The following is a 17,794-nucleotide window of genomic DNA, read 5'->3' on the forward strand; positions in this document are numbered from 1 at the left end:
ATATTACTGAAGAAACAGATATCTTGTGATGTCACATTTTGTAAGGCAGCTATTTGTATATATAATTAACCTATGCTTTGTAAATTATTTAGAGAAAAGGGGTAGGGGGGACATACCAAGGTGGTGGCTGCTGATGTCACATCTGCCTACAGGTGCTGTATCCTCCCAGATATGGCTCATTTCACTATAAATACAGAATACAAAGCAACGTCAGACACAGCATCCTGAGACAACTCACTCAGAAACAAGTAAGTGTCTGCTTTCCTGGGTTATACTTTTGCCAACGCCTTTTATTTTTTATCACTTACTTGAAATTATTATATGATTAATGCAAAATATCTTTCTTTTATTCTTTCTTTCTTTTTCTTTCTTTCTTTTTCTTTCTTTCTTTAAGATATTTTTTTATGTATCTGGTAAACACTATCCTGTAAGCTGGATATGAGATCTTAATAATAATGTCCCAGCATCTTGACTGCCACTAAAAGTCCCTGTTAAATGGATATATTAAAACACATCACAGGAATTAAACCTTCCTCCCACACACTGGAATGGTGTCAGCTGATTTTTTTGGAAATATAATAGTTTTTTGATGCTGGACCACAAACCCTGTTGAAGGTCATCTCCCTTTGGACCCAGTCTCCTAAAAATTATGTCATATTTGGATTTTCTTGTTTCTAAGAATACGTTTGACTTTAGTATTTCTTTATTTTAAGACTTGCCTTCCTTTGGGATTACTATATATTTTACTGTCAGGTGTGCTCATGACAGTGTAATAGAGTTGTGAATAAAAAGCCAGGGAGTCTCATTCTATTATGAAGAGTAAAAGCAGGAATGATTTAGCCCTCTGTGGCAAAAGGACTGTAGTGTTAGGACCAGTTGAATTGGGGCACCTTGTAAGTGGTGACTGGCTAAGCAAAATATGGCCATATTGTGTGACTAAGTTCCCAATATTAATTAAAAAGAATAGTTGTCTCTTGATGTATTTGCAGGCAATTTTTTGCAGCAGTTCAAAAAATATGTTGTGCTTTTGAAAATGGATGTGCGCTAATACCTTTTTGTTTGTGTAATTACTGGGTCATATTGGCAGCACTCCCAGATGTAGATTTAAACTTTTTGTAAGGTGTGCTAAAAAAACAAATTTTGTATATATATATATATATATATATATATATATATATATATATATATATATATATATATATATATATATATATATATATATATATATATATATATATATATATATATATATATATATATACACACACACACACATCTGTAATAGAGTTTTTGGATTTATTTGCTCTCCATAAAAGATCTCCCCACTTGATTTCGCTCTTTGTGGGTATGCTGCTATCATTGGCTGATTATATCCTTTTGGGGTTTATATTGTAGCGTACCTCCCTTTATGACGCTTTCAAAGTAACATCAGTTCAGAGGTTCCCTTCCTCTTTGCTTGAATATATACTCAGGGAAACATTCTTTGAGGATGGTGCAATCATTACACCATAGATTTTTTGAGAATGATTTCCCTGTGGTCTCAAGGGTAATTTTTCCTGAAAATAAAGAATCAAGCATAGTATGTTCCTAGGATTCCCATACAACTGATCTTCATAGGGCATGCTTCATGAGAGTCATACAGAGAACATTTTAAAGTGCCTTTAAGCATGGGTGTTTAGTCTCCACAATTAATTCCTGGGATATTCTAATGTCAAAATGATATGCTGTAATTTACTAGATCATGCACGTTTTGCATTAGAGACTCTAGATTATAAATCACAAGCTGGGCAGCACTTGAGCAGGACATAGCAGTTTCCATAAATTACTAATCATGCCACCTCTTACAAAATATTCTCTATCACAGGCAGGAATTGGTTAAATAGAATCTTATTTGTTGACTTTGGGTGTAGTTGGAAGAAACAATATGCCTCTGACTGTTTAACTATAGGTGAAAACTAAGCATTACCCTGTCTCTAAATCTGATGGGCGAATCTGACCAGTACCTCTGCAGGTAACTGAACCTCTGGGATAAATTCTAATATACACAATTATTGTCATGCTCATTTATTTTAGTGTGAATTTTAGGTGAGAAAATTAGTATTTCAGGGAATAATATTATGTGGAATTGTATCATTATGCTTTCCTTCATTCCTGTTTCTCTACAGTTTTAAGAACAGCTCAAATGCTAGAGAGGCACTGAACTTTACAAATTAATATTTAATATGTATAGTTTAGTGGAATTTTGAATTCAGTTCTTAATTTCCCAGAAAATGTTTAATTATGTATTGCTTAAAAAAACACTTTGCAATGTACTTTCATAATTTATTTGCCCTGTTTTCCTGTAATTTAACTCTAAAAATTGTAAAAAACAAAACAAAACAAAAACCGAAATGGATCCTGTAGGATTCTTTATTTTAGCCCTGCAAGATTCTAAGCAGTGACTGTCACCAGCTAACAATCACCAAAAACCAAAATATCCAAAAATGCAGCTCTTTTGCCCCTGTTAACGAGGACAAAGTTTCTGCCCTTATACTGTCCTCCCACCTCACTACCTGTCCCCTCGACCCCATCCCCTCACAGTTACTCCCCTCCCTCTCTTCTACCCTCACCCCCATACTCACACACATTTTCAACCTCTCCCTCAGCACTGGTATATTTCCCTCATCTCTAAAACATTCACTGGTCACACCTATACTCAAAAAACCTTCCCTCGATCCAACCTCCCCTTCCAACTACCGCCCTATTTCCCTACTCCCTCTTGCCTCAAAGCTCCTCGAAAAGCTAGTTTACGCATGTCTATCCAATTTCCTTACACTAAACTCTCTTCTTGACCCACTGCAATCTGGATTTTCGTTCCCATCACTCTACAGTGAAAGCAATTGTCAAGGTTACCAATGACCTACTTACAGCAAAAAGTAAATTTATGCTTACCTGATAAATTGATTTCTTCTACGATACGACGAGTCCACGGATTTCATCCTTACTTGTGGGATATTAACCTCCTGCTAACAGGAAGTGGCAAAGAGCACCACAGTAGAGCTGTATATATAGCTCCTCCCTTCCCTCCACCTCCAGTCATTTGACCGAAGTTAGGAAGAGAAAGGAAAAGCCAAAGGTGCAGAGGTGACTGAAGTTTATAAAAAATATAATATAATCTAAATCTGTCTGAAAAATGACAGGGAGGGCCGTGGACTTGTCGTATCGTAGAAGAAATCAATTTATCAGGTAAGCATAAATTTACTTTTCTTCTACAAGATACGACGAGTCCGCGGATTTCATCCTTACTTGTGGGATACAATACCAAAGCTACAGGACACGGATTAAATGGAAGGGACAAGACAGAGACCTAAACGGAAGGCACCACTGCTTGAAGAACCTTTCTTCCAAAACCAGCCTCAGAAGAAGCAAAAAAAAATTGGAAAATTTGGAAAAAGTGTGAAGGGACGACCAAGTCGCAGCCTTGAAACTCTGTTCAACAGAAGCATTGTTTTTAGCCCATGTCGAAGCCACAGCCCTAGTAGAATGAGCCATAATTCTTTCAGGAGGCTGCTGTCCAGCAGTCTCATATGCCAGGCGGATGATACTCTTCAGCCAAAAAGAAAGAGAGGTAGCCATAGCTTTCTGACCCCTACGCTTTCCAGAAAAAACAATGAATAATGAAGATGATTGACAGAAATCCTTAGTCGCCTGCAAGTAAAACTTCAAGGCACGGACCACGTCCAAGTTATGTAACAGACGCTCCTTCTTAGAAGAAGGATTAGGACATAAAGAAGGAAAAACAATTTCCTGATTAATATTCTTATTTGAAACAACCTTAGGAAGGAATCCAGGTTTGGTATGTAAAACCACCTTATTAGAATGAAAGATAAGATAAGGCGAGTCACATTGTAACGCTGAAAGCTCAGAAACTCTACGAGCAGAAGAAATAGCAACCAAAAACAAAACTTTCCAAGATAACAATTTAACATCTATAGAATGCATGGGTCCAAACGGAACCCCTTGAAGAACACTAAGAACTAAATTCAAACTCCAGGGTGGAGCAATTGGTCTAAAGACAGGCTTAATTCTGGTTAGAGCCTGACAAAAAGACTGAACATCTGGAACATCTGCCAAACGTTTGTGTAGCAAAATTGATAAAGCAGAAATCTGTCCCTTTAAGGAACTCGCTGATAACCCTTTCTCCAATCCTTCTTGGAGAAAAGACAGAATCCTGGGAATCCTAACTTTACTCCATGAGTAGCCCTTGGAATCACACCAAAAAAGATATTTATGCCATATCTTATGATAGATCTTGCTAGTGACAGGCTTACATGCCTGTATCAAAGTATTGATGACCGAATCGGAGAAACCCCGCTTAGATAAAATCAAGCGTTCAATCTCCAAGCAGTCAGCTGCAGAGAATTTAGATTTGGATGTTGTAAAGGACCTTGAATAAGAAGGTCCTGTCTCAATGGAAGTTTCCACGGTGGCAGAGAGGACATGTCCACCAGATCCGCATACCAAGTCCTGCGTGGCCAAGCAGGCGCGATCAGAATTACTGAAGCTCTCTCCTGTTTGATCCAAGCAATCACACGGGGAAGGAGAGGAAAAGGTGGAAACGCATAAGCTAGGATGAACGACCAGGGCACTGCCAAGGCATTTATCAGTTCGGCCTGAGGATCCCTCAACCTGGATCCGTATCTTGGAAGCTTGGCATTCTGTCGAGATGCCATCAGATCCAATTCCGGTCTGCCCCATCGGAGAATCAGTGAGGCAAATACCTCCGGATGGAGCTCCCACTCCCCCGGATGAAAGGCCTGTCGGCTTAAAAAATCTGCTTCCCAGTTGTCTACTCCTGGGATGCAGATTGCTGACAGATAACAAGAGTGGGCCTCCGCCCACCGAATTATCTTGGATACTTCTGTTATCGCTAAGGAACTCCTCATTCCCCCCTGATGATTGATATAAGCCACAGTCGTGATGTTGTCCGACTGGAATCTGATGAATTTGGCCGAAGCCAACTGAGGCCATGCCTGAAGCGCATTGAATATTGCTCTCAATTTCAGAATATTGATTGGAAGTAGAGACTCCACCTGAGTCCATACACCCTGAGCCTTCAGGGAATCCCAGACGGCACGCCAGCCCAGTAGGCTGGCATCCGTCGTCACTATCACCCACGAGGGTCTGTGGAAACACGTCCCCTGGGACAGATGATCCAGTGACAACCACCAAAGAAGAGAGTCTCTTGTCTCTTGATCCAGATTAATCGGAGGAGATAAATTTGCATAGTCCCCATTCCACTGTCCGAGCATGCACAGTTGCAGTGGTCTGAGATGAAAACGAGCAAACGGAATGATGTCCATTGCCGCCACCATCAATCCAATTACCTCCATACACTGAGCCACTGATGGCCGAGGATTGGACTGAAGGGCTCGGCATGTACTTAGAATTTTTGACTTTCTGACCTCCGTCAGAAATATTTTCATGTCTACAGAGTCTATCAGAGTTCCCAAGAAGGGAACCCTTGTCCGTGGAATTAGTGAACTCTTTTCTAGGTTCACCTTCCATCCGTGAGTTCTCAGAAAGGACAACACTGTGTCTGTATGAGATTTCGTCAGATGATAAGTTGACGCCTGAATCAAAATTTCATCCAGAAAAGGCGCCATTGCTATGCCCCGCAGCCTGAGAACCGCCAGAAGGGACCTTAGAACCTTCGTGAAGATCCTGGGTGCTGTGGCCAACCCGAAGGGAAGAGCCACGAACTGAAAATGTTTTTCCAGGAAGGCAAACCTTAGGAACTGATGATGATCCTTGTGGATAGGAATATGAAGGTATGCATCCATCAAGTCCACGATAGTCATATATTGACCCTCCTGGATCATTGGTAAAATTGTTCGGATGGTCTCCATCTTGAAGGATGGAACTCTGAGAAACTTGTTTAGACTCTTGAGGTCTAAAATAGGTCCCTCTTTTTTGGGAACCACGAAAAGATTTGAGTAAAATCCCTGTCCCTGTTCTAATCTTGGAATGGGACGAATCACTCCCATAGTAGAGAGGTCTTTTACACAATGTAAGAACGCCTCTCTTTTAATTTGGTCTACAGACAATTGTGAAAGAAGAAATCTCCCTCTTGGGAGAACACTTTTGATTTCTAGTTGATACCTGTGGGTCACGATTTCCAGTGCCCAGGGATCCTGAAAATCTCTTGCCCAAGCCTGGGCAAAGAAAGAAAGTCTGCCCTCTACTAGATCCGGTCCCGGATCGGGGGCTGCCTCTTCATGCTGTCTTGGTAGCAGCAGCCGGCTTCTTGGGTTGCTTACCCTTGTTCCAAGCCTGGTTGGGTCTCCAGACGGACTTGGCCTGAGCAAAATTCCCTTCCTGCTTTGTGGAGGAAGAGGAAGCAGAGGGTACTCCTTTAAAATTTCAAAAAGAACAAAAATGATTTTGTTTACCCCTCACCTTAACAGACTTATCCTGAGGTAGAGCGTGACCTTTACCTGTCTGATATGGGATACATTTTCTTGAAAACCTCCTAACCCAACCACGCCACCAACGATCACCACCACCGCTGCCCGATGTAATCGGTTACTCTGCACATCTATTTCTGCACTGCCCCACTCATTAGCAGAAAAGAGGCCAAGGAAAGCAGCAGCATACAGGGTACGACGCTGGTCCTTAAAGGGACATGAAACCCACATTTTTTCTTTCATGATTTAGAAAGAGAATGCATTTTTAAACATCTTTCTAATTTACTTCTATTATCTAATTTGTTTTATTCTCTTGATATTCTTTGCTGAAAAGCATATCTAGATATGCTCAGTAGCTGCTGATTGGTTGCTGCACATAGAAGTCTCATGTGATTGGCTCACCCATGTGCATTGCTTTTTCTTCAAATAAGGATATCTAAAAAATTAAGCAAAATAAATAATAGAAGTAAATTGTAATGTTGTTTAATTTTGTATGTTCTATCTGAATCATGAAAGAAAGATTTTGGGTTTAGTGGCCCTTTAAGGGCTTAACGACCAGCGTCGTACCCTGTTCGACGCTGGTCGTTAAGGGGTTAATAGTGCTATGTTGTGAATATCTCTCAAACTCTTTGTATCATAGATTTTCTTACCAATGAGGTAAAATATAAAAAAATGTTTAAGGGATATGCAACCCAAACATTTTCTTTTATGATTCAGATAGAGCATGACGTTTTAATCTAATTGACTTTTATTATCAAATTGTCTTCGTTCTCTTGGTATCTGTTGTTGAAAAACAGGGACATATGCTTAGGAGACGGCACACTTCTGGAGCACTGTATTGCAGCAGTTTTGCAAGAATATTATGTATTTGCAAGAGCACCAGATGGCAGCACTTTTATTTCCTTCCATGTAGTGCTCTAGATGTCTACCTAGGTATCTCTTCAACACAGAATATAATGGGAACAAAGCAAATTTGATAATAGAAGTCAATTTGAATATTCTTTTTAATAGTTTGTTCTCTCGCAATCACAAAAAAAAAATAATGTTTAGGTTTCATATATCTTTAAAACAAGAAGCCCCAATAGAAGAGTGTTTCTACAAGTACTCTGTCATCAGTTTCTGCTAGTTATTCTGCTGTTATTTACTTTTTCTTATTTCACCACCTTTCCACCATTTGCAAGGAATAGGTTTCCATACAAAAACTGGTTCTTTTAGTTTTTTAATTATGCCAAGAAAACAAGAGCCTTCATTTGTTCAGATTAAAGGGATATTCCAGCCAAAATTGAAAACCTCATGGGTGCCTTTTGGTATTGAAGAGAAGCAATTTTATAATATACCTGCATTAGCAAAAATGCTTCTAATAAAAGCTATAGCTGTTTCAAAAGTGTATTTAAGTATGCACCGTGCACCAGCATTTTAAACATAACACTTGCTCTGAGAGCCTAAGGTGCTTGTACCATCTGGTAATGACTCAATTTGTTCGTTGCTGACATAATACAAGCCCCACTGATGATCTGATCAGCTGCATTAATTAAAATGTGGGTGCAGTGACAATATCTAGCTATGCTTCACATGCACGTGCAGAGAAAAATGTTAACACTAAAACAGTGATAACTTTTACTAGAAGGATTTTTGCCAATACATTTATATTGCAAATATGTTTCTATTCAAAGATGTAATAAATCTATGTGCATTTATAGTTTGTCTGGAATGTCCCTTTAACCCCGTCTAAGGTTCATTCTTTGTACTCATTTCCACATCTACTGGAAGTCTATTATGTGTATCTGCTACAGTAAAAACTCTGCTATATAAAAAAAAAAATCTAAAACGACTTGGTTATAGTATTCCTAACTTTCTAACATCCCTAATGTTTTTTTCAATTCTAAAATCTCTTGAAATATTAGATTTCTATTCTATAACCCCATGTTCAATTTTGTGCTATTGCTATTGTTTTCCCTCTGTTTTATTTTCTAATCATGCACCTTTATAACAACAATATTGTATATAATTTATGTGCAGTTAGAGATAAGCTATCCCATACTTGCAATATTCCTGTAACCTGCTTTCTTCATAATGCCATGTGTCCCTGGGAAGTTGTTTCAAATTTTGGCAATTATGCTCTCCAGGGCTGCACAGTCTTTAGAAATGTCCTATTTTCTACATATTGCTACATTTTTTCCCATTGAAATATAAACTACTATTCAAAAATAGATGGTCATGAAAACTAAAAACATATCAATCTCTGGACAGCAAAATAACAGCACGTACTTTGCAAATGAATTCCTCAGTGTGGGACATAGGCAGGTTTACATGCACACTCCAATTTAACGTCTCTATATCACCATCTGCTGGTAACAAAATTAATTTCACAGAACTTTTCCGTAAAAAAAAAAGTCCTGAATGTTACATTTAGGTGAGCAACGCCCCCAGAGGACACAACCAGCCAATATATTGCAAACCCTTTTAAACGAGTATGAATTTTCTCATTAAAAAAAAATCTCTTCAGTGCCAATATTACATTTTTTAATTTAAGGGAACATTAAATAAATACTAAATTATTTTTTTAAGGCAAAAATATGCATCTGCAAGTAAAGTTTTATTGCTGATAAAAAAATACTTTTTTTTAATCCCTACAAAAGCAGCCAAATAATTAAATTAACCTCTCCTTAAGAGAATTTTGCTTGATATATGTCAGTATGAGATGATGTGATCTTCTTAGCGCTGCGGAACCTGTTGGCGCTCTACAAATACCTGATAATAAAATAATATTCTTCAGCCTACAGTTATTTACTCATATTGATATTTGTTTTCTATGTTTCTCCATGGGGTAAGAATAAGAGACTAAATTCAATAAAAAAGAGCATATTATTATTATTATTATTATTTTAAAGCAGAAGTTTGTATCACTATATTTGCATGGTTTTTATCACCATTAAAGGTATAGCAGCACTATCACAGCTAATTGAGTACTGATACCTGAGAAATTGTTAGCAAACTTTCATAGCAAGTGAAGAAGATGCAATAAATAAAAGTTACATTTGAATTAGTAAAATTAAAGTGATAACATATAAAACACTCTTCAAAGATAAAGAAAATAATATTTACTGAAAAACACTTTTTATATCCAAAAAGCACTTGTGTGTATTTTTTAATAATAATGTAATAACTTACCAAATTAAAGGATATACTTTTTATTGCAAATTATACTATTGTTCTGTTTTACATTATTTTTAAAAAGTAGTCTTTTTACTCTCTGTCTTTATAATAGGGGGGGGGGGGGGGGAGAGAGGAATCAAACAGCTCCCTCCCCACTACAACAGCCACTCTGACCCCGAGTGCAAGCATTTTATCTCCTGTAACTGCATTACATTTTGTTACAGAAAAATAAACTGACAAATTTGATTTTTTTGTAAATCTTCTGTAGCTGTGAGTGCTTATTTATCAGTGGCTTTCTATGGGAACACCACCCAACTTTATCAAGGGGACATTTGTATTTTGCTGTATTATTTCTTGTAGACCCCTGGCAATTAATACAATCCTGAAGACATGGATTCCTGTTGTGAAATAACTGTAGTTCTTATCACTGTTCTTTTTTTTTTTTTACAGATCATAATGTCTTATCCAATCAGTTCTCAGCCTCAAGGAGTCCAGGGGGTGTACACTAGCAGCTCCAGCCAATGGAATTCTGAAGTCATGGACTGCTGTGAAGATATGGGCATCTGTGAGTATCACAACTGGGGGCAATCTAAATTTTCAAGTGCTTTGTAAGGAGGGAGCATAATACTAACACTGCAACTATATATCCGTAGCTACAATATATAGCTATAAGCATGTGTATGTGTTGTTGTTTTTTTTTTAATCTTTGGCATCAGAGTGAGAATGCTGTGACATAAATTACAAGAGTACGCTCTCTGAGACTGTAATCTAGGGAATAACGTAAAAGCTGTTCACATTTATATTAAAACTGGCCAAAATATCGCCTAGATTACGAGTTCTGCGTTAGCCTCAAAAAGCAGCGTTAAGGGGTCCTAACGCTGCTTTTTAGCTAACGCTGGTATTATGAGTCAGGCAGGAAAGGGTCTACCGCTCACTTTTTTTCCGCCACTCAAGGCTACCGCAAATCCCCTTACGTCAATTGCGTATCCTATCTTTTCTATGGGATTTGCCTAATGCCGGTATTACGAGTCTTGGAAGAAGTGAGCGGTAGAGCCTCTACCGCCAAGACTCCAAACGCAAAAAAAAGTCAGTAGTTAAGAGTTTTATGGGCTAACGCCGGAACATGAAGCTCTTAACTACAGTGCTAAAAGTACACTAACACCCATAAACTACCTATGAACCCCTAAACCGAGGCCCCCCCACATCGCAAACCCTATAATAAAAATTTTTAACCCCTAATCTTCCGACCGGACATCGCCACCACCTACATTATCCCTATGAACCCCTAATCTGCTGTCCCTAACATCGCCGACACCTATATTATATTTATTACCCCCTAATCTGCCCCCCCCAACCTCGCCGCCACCTACCTACACTTATTAACCCCTAATCTGCCGACCGGACATCGCCGCCACTATAATAAATGTATTAAGCCCTAAACCGCAGCACTCCCGCCTCGCAAACACTACAATAAATTTTATTAACCCCTAATCTGCCCTCCCTAACATCGCCGCTACCTACCTACAATTATTAACCCCTAATCTCCCGCCCCCAACATCGCCGCTACTATAATAAAGTTATTAACCCCTAAACCTAAGTCTAACCCTAACACCCCCCTAAATTAAATATAATTTAAATAAAACAAACTAAAATTATTATCATTAAATAAATTAATCCTATTTAAAACTAAATACTTATCTATAAAATAAACCCTAATATAGCTACAATATAAATAATAATTACATTGTAGCTATTTTAGAGTTTATATTTATTTTACAGGCAACTTTGCATTTATTTTAACTTGGTACAATAGCTATTAAATAGTTAATAACTATTGAATAGCTACCTAGTTAAAATAATTACAATATTACCTGTAAAATAAATCCTATCCTAAGTTACAATTATACCTAACGCTACACTATCAATAAATTAATTAAATAAATTAACTACAATTATCTAAACTCAAATACAATTAAATAAACTAAACTATAGTACAAAAAAAAAAAACACACTAAATTCTATTGGCTCATCCAATCAGCCAATCGGATTGAACTTCAATCTGATTGGCTGATTAAATCAACCAATCAGATTTTTCCTACCTTAATTCCGATTGGCTGATAGAATCCTATCAGCCAATCGGAATTCGAGGGACGCCATCTTGGATGATGTCATTTAAAGGAACCTTCATTCATCGTTAGTCCGTCGGAAGAAGAGGATGGCTCCGCGTCAGCTGGATAGAAGATGGCTCCGCTCTGCTCCGCTCCGGAAAGGATGAAGATAGAAGATGCCGCCTGTATGAAGATATCTGACGGTCCGGATGTCCTCTTCTGCCCGGATAGGATGAAGACTTCTGCCGGTCCGGATGTCCTCTTCTGTTCCATCGGTGGCCGGCTGGCTGAACACGGCTCAAGGTAGGGTGATCTTCAGGGGGGTAGTGTTAGGTTTTTTTAAGGGGGGATCGGGTGGTTTTATAGTAGGGGTGTGTGGGTGGTGGGTTGTAATGTTGGGGGGGATTGTATTTTTTTTACAGGTAAAAGAGCTGATTACTTTGGGGCAATGCCCTGCAAAAAGCCCTTTTAAGGGCTGGTAAAAGAGCTGATTACTTTGTAATTTAGTATAGGGTAGGGAATTTTATTATTTTGGAGGGCTTTTTTATTTTATTAGGGGGCTTAGATTAGGTGTAATTAGATTAAAATTCTTGTAATATTTTTTTATTTTTGTAATTTAGTGTTTGTTTGTTTTTACTATAGTTTAGTTTATTTAATTGTATTTGAGTTTAGATAATTGTAGTTAATTTATGTAATTAATTTATTGATAGTGTAGTGTTAGGTATAATTGTAACTTAGGTTAGGATTTATTTTACAGGTAATATTGTAATTATTTTAACTAGGTAGCTATTCAATAGTTATTAACTATTTAATAGCTATTGTACCAAGTTAAAATAAATACAAAGTTGCCTGTAAAATAAATATAAACCCTAAAATAGCTACAATGTAATTATTATTTATATTGTAGCTATAATAGGGTTTATTTTATAGGCAAGTATTTAGTTTTAAATAGGATTAATTTATTTAATGATAGTAATTTTAGTTCGTTTTATTTAAATTATATTTAATTTAGGGGGTGTTAGGGTTAGGGTTAGACTTAGGTTTAGGGGTTAATAACTTTATTATAGTAGCGGCGACGTTGGAGGTGGGAGATTAGGGGTTAATAATTGTAGGTAGGTGGCGGCGATGTTAGGGAGGGCAGATTAGGGGTTAATAAAATTTATTATAGTGTTTGCGAGGCGGGAGTGCGGCGGTTTAGGGATTAATACATTTATTATAGTGGCGGCAATGTCCGGTCGGCAGATTAGGGGTTAATAAGTGTAGGTAGGTGGCGGCGACATTGGGGGAGGACAGATTAGGGGTTAATAAATATAATATAGGTGTCGGCAATGTTAGGGACAGCAGATTAGGGGTTCATAGCTATAATGTAGGTGGCGGCGGTGTCCGGAGCGGCAGATTAGGGGTTAATAATATAATGTAGGTGTCAGCGATAGCGGGGGCGGCAGATTAGGGGTTAAGAAGTGTAAGGTTAGGGGTGTTTAGACTCGGGGTTCATGTTAGGGTGTTAGGTGTAGACTTAGAAAGTGTTTCCCCATAGGAAACAATGGGGCTGCGTTAGGAGCTGGACGCTGCTTTTTTGCAGGTGTTAGGTTTTTTTTCAGCCAGCTGAGCCCCATTGTTTCCTATGGGGAAATCGTGCACAAGCACATTTTTCCAGTTACCGCTACCATAGGCAACGCTGGTATTGAGAGTTGAAGGGAAGCTAAATTTGGCTCAACGCTCCCTTTTCTGAGGCTAATGCAGCCATTCAGAAAACTCGTAATACCAGCGTTGGCTTAAGGGTGTGCTGGAAAAAAAAGGCTTGTTAGCACCGCGGGTCTTTACCGACAAAACTCGTAATCTAGGCGTATGTTTGCATGCAATTTATAATGCAGCATTATTAAAGAGAAAATGTACTCAAGCAAGCAGCTAATAAGAGTTAATTGTATTCAAAGATTGTACAAGAACACTATTTCCCAGCAACCACTGCAACGTTAATTCATCCTGCTGCTTCTTGTTTACATATTTTCTATAGTCAATACCTCAGTATTGATATATTTAGTGAAGGTAGTGATTTCAACAGACAAAATCAGATATTCCAAATTACAAAATAAAGGTAAAGGGTTTATTTTTAAACACTTTACTACAATACAGTAGGTAAAATGAGAAATTGGGAACATATACAATGTCTCTTTAATGCTCAATGGCTAAATAAAACAGCACCCAAAGCTGTAACAAAAGAGTCATTAGCATCCATAAACACTCAAATGTATGTTGATTTACCCCACTAAACCAAATTTGCCAAATTTCAAGTGTAACCAAAATTACTTCCATTTTCTATTTACATGCAAATACTATTAACAATTTAAATACAATGTGGATAAAGCATTTTTGATATGCTATATTTATTAATTCCTTTAAGTAAATTATTTGCTGCAGATATGATGCCTCTTGTACACACCCTATAGTAACAAGTAATACACACACATTCTTATTATATTCATGTGATTTATTTTATCTTTCTCAGGTCTCTGTGGAGCATTTGTCCCCTGTATCTTGGCATGTAAAGTGGCGACTGACTATGGGGAGTGTTGCTGTTTACCATTTGTAGGAGGAGCTATCCTTGCCATGCGAACAGGAATCAGAGAACGCTACCATATCCCGGTAATTGTGAACCTCCTCATCCCTTTAATAATTACTCCTGTGCTCTTCTCTATCTTTTGTTTTCTGTTTAATTTTCTTGCTTGTGCTGACAGTGGTGACTGGTGAAACTTTAAGTTTATGATATAGAAAACGTCGCCCCTTACAGACTCCTATTTTAAAACAACGTGCAAAAGCTAGAAAGTGATATTTATTCTCTCATAGAACATGCATTTTATATGATCAATTAATCAAGACTTTTTATGTGTTAAACACTTAAGTATTTTTAGTACTTCATTTTAATCTCTTGGTACAGGAATCAAAGCTCTTTGTAAACACAAGATAACAAACTAAATGAGAATGTCTTATCTGTATTCGATTTAAAGGGACAATGCAAAAAAATAAAAAATAAACCTATCCTCAATATTAAAGAGCATTGTTTTAACGTTGTTTTTTTATGCAAAGTAAAATCAATTTTTAACTATCAGCCTTTTCTTGGAAGTACCTATCAGCCAATGAGGATTAGTAGGGAGTACCTATCAACCAATGAGTATTAGTAGGAAGTACCTATCAGCCAATGAGTATTAGTAGGAAGTATCTATCAGTCAATGAGTATTAGTAGGAAGTACCTATCAGCCAATGATGATTAGTAGGGAGTACCTATCAACCAATGAGTATTAGTAGGAAGTACCTATCAGCCAATGAGTATTAGTAGGAAGTATCTATCAGTCAATGAGTATTAGTAGGAAGTACCTATCAACCAATGAGTATTACGTATCTATCAGCCAATGAGTAGTAGTAGGAAGTACCTATCAACCAACGAGTATTAGTAGGAAGTACCTATCAACCAATGAGTATTAGTAGGAAGTACCTATCGCTCAACAACCAGTAGAAGAAAGCAGAAAAAGTAATTGTGTTTGAATGCTATTTTTTATATAGGTGAAGAAAATGTTTGAGAACAGTGTTTCTTTAAATCAAACCCTAGATTATGGTTATGGTCCTCCATTAACCCCTAGATGCCTTTGGGACATTCCATGCCATCCTAAAAGCACTGGGCTTTAACGCCTTTCGGGCGGCATGGAACGGCCTAGCTTTTGCATTGTCCTGCTCCCCTCCTTGTAAAAATGGTGGTGGATCCGACTGGGGGATGTGCCTAGCAATGCAGAAAGTATCCCATGAGCCAATCAGCACCGTTATGAGTCGCATGTGGGACTAGGCGCTAGCGACACACTGGCAACATGATCTAATTGGTTGTGCATCCGGTGCATCACATACACATGGACCAATCAGATAATGCAATAACGGCACAGGGCAGATACGTTTTAGAGCGCTCTGTTCTAATCAGAGCCTCAGGCACCGCAACAGCCATTGGGAGCAAAACCATGCGTCCCACCCCCATTGGGAGCAAAACCATGGGTCCCACCCCCACAACGTGCTTTTAAAGGTTCTCGGACAATTCAGTCCGAGAACCTGCAAAAGCACATAGTAGAGTTGGGACCTATGGTTAGGTTCCCAGAGGTGGTTGTGGCACCAGAGGCTCTGATTATAACAGAGCTCTCTGGAGCTTATCTGCACTCGGCTGTTTTTGCATAATCTGATTGGTCCGTGTCTCAGTGAGGGACAGGATACACAACCAATCAGATAATGTTGCCAGTGTGTCGCTAGCGCCTTGTGATGATCGCAGTTATGATCATGTGACTTCCTTCTTTTTCACTTAAGTTTATGATGAATAACTAGGACGGTTGCCTACAACCTTAAAGGGTTTAAACAATTTAAATGAGGTTTTTATTATTATTATTTTATCTACAATTCTATGTTGCTTTTTTATGTTAGTTTTCATTTACTTTTTTGTATATGTTCCTCTTTCTGAGTAATCTCCATTTGTATTCTAGGGCACTATTTGTAACGATTGTGTGTGCCTCACATTCTGTGGCCCCTGCACGCTCTGCCAGATGGCCCGTGAGCTGAAAGTGCGGAACTGAAAAGGAATGAACACATTTGGGATATGCGTTTAATTGGGGGTCAGAAAATAATTTGTATAGGTCTTTATAAATATGTATTGTACATTTTCTATATTGATTGCAATCTGTTGTACAGAGTATGCTCCATCTTTATTATAAAGGAAGCTAATATTCAAGGATAACATAACGACGCTCTGTTACACTTGTTACTGAGTGTCATTGTCTTTGGGTAGCTTGTCCTTTTAGGCTATTTCTGATGATGTCATTAGTGCATTTCAAATAATTTTGTCATGGCTACTATGACATACATAATGAAGCATCATATCCTGTAATATGACATTACTTTTACATTTTTATTAGAAATGTGCGATTCATTTCGGATCGATTCGGAAATTTGGCCGAATTCGTAAAATTCGGGATTCTGACCGATTTGAATTTCCGAATTAAAATAGTGCCGAATCTACCGAATAAATCCGAATAAGTTCGGATTTGTTCAGATTTATTTGGTAAATTCGGATGGCCATGGATTACACTAGTATTGTACAGTATATTAGGTTATATCACTCTGCTAAGGGTTACACCTAATATACAGTGCATAATACTAGTCTAATCCCACCTAACACTTACCGAAATTCCGAATTTCCGAACCGAACCAAATCGAACCGAATCCAGCCGAATTTATTCGAATCCGAATTAATCCGAAACGAATCCGAACCGAATTGATTCAAATTTTTCCGAATTCGAATCAATCCGAACCGAAATTCGAAAAAATCTGAATCGATCCGAACCGAAACAAATTTTTATGCCATGCACATGTCTAATTTTTATGCCATAGCATTTCTCTGTAATATTGTATTCCATAGTATTTTACATTTGCTTGTGTTTAAATATTATATTTTATTCTAAAATAAAAAAAATCTAAATAAAATTTTGTATCTAGATGTTGTATATTCTATCTGAGATTATGGGCCGGATCATCTAAAGATCTCCACACTGGCAAGATTATCTCACAAGTCTCCCCAGTGCTTCACTGTCTTTCAAATAATTTTAGAAAAGCAAATTTTAGCTTGAACAGTGTTTATCTTGCTATGCTGGGTTCTGGATGTGGAATAACATTACTATTTAACCCCTTCACTACCTGGACTTGCTATCACTGCATTTAAATAGAAATAGAGCCTTGTTTTTTTTTTATTTACCTGTCAAAACTATCGCCTAGATTTAGAGTTCTGCGGCCAAAGGGGTGCGTTAGCTACGCATGCTTTTTTTCCCCCGCACCTTTTAAATACCACTGGTATTTAGAGTTCACAGAAGGGCTGCGTTAGGCTCCAAAAAGGGAGCGTACAGGCATATTTACCGCCACTGCAACTCTCAATACCAGCGGTGCTTACGGACGCGGCCAGCTTCAAAAACGTGCTCGTGCACGATTCCCCCATAGGAAACAATGGGGCTGTTTGAGCTGAAAAAAAACCTAACACCTGCAAAAAAGCAGCGTTCAGCTCCTAAC

General features: G+C 38.0%; 1 protein-coding gene across 1 annotated transcript; it reads left to right on the top strand.

Annotated features, from left to right (window-relative positions):
* Window positions 1-207: 207 nt before the first annotated feature.
* Window positions 208-17,218, top strand: LOC128638117 (cornifelin homolog A-like). The gene is made up of 4 exons (XM_053689980.1): window positions 208-248; window positions 10,053-10,167; window positions 14,217-14,353; window positions 16,222-17,218. Exons 2-4 carry the CDS (start codon window positions 10,059-10,061, stop codon window positions 16,309-16,311), a joined length of 336 nt encoding a protein of 111 aa, XP_053545955.1. The 5' UTR covers window positions 208-248; window positions 10,053-10,058; the 3' UTR covers window positions 16,312-17,218.
* Window positions 17,219-17,794: the final 576 nt, after the last annotated feature.

The sequence above is a fragment of the Bombina bombina genome, chromosome 8 (genome assembly GCF_027579735.1).
Source record: "Bombina bombina isolate aBomBom1 chromosome 8, aBomBom1.pri, whole genome shotgun sequence".
NCBI classification, from domain to species: Eukaryota; Metazoa; Chordata; class Amphibia; order Anura; family Bombinatoridae; genus Bombina; species Bombina bombina.

Bases quoted from the DNA above. Each gene is read 5' to 3' on its own strand.
- LOC128638117 (XM_053689980.1), top strand. From the start codon at position 10,059: ATGTCTTATCCAATCAGTTCTCAGCCTCAAGGAGTCCAGGGGGTGTAC. The intron at 10,168-14,216 runs GTGAGTATCACA...TATCTTTCTCAG, and splicing joins CTGTGAAGATATGGGCATCT to GTCTCTGTGGAGCATTTGTC. The intron at 14,354-16,221 runs GTAATTGTGAAC...TTTGTATTCTAG, and splicing joins GAGAACGCTACCATATCCCG to GGCACTATTTGTAACGATTG.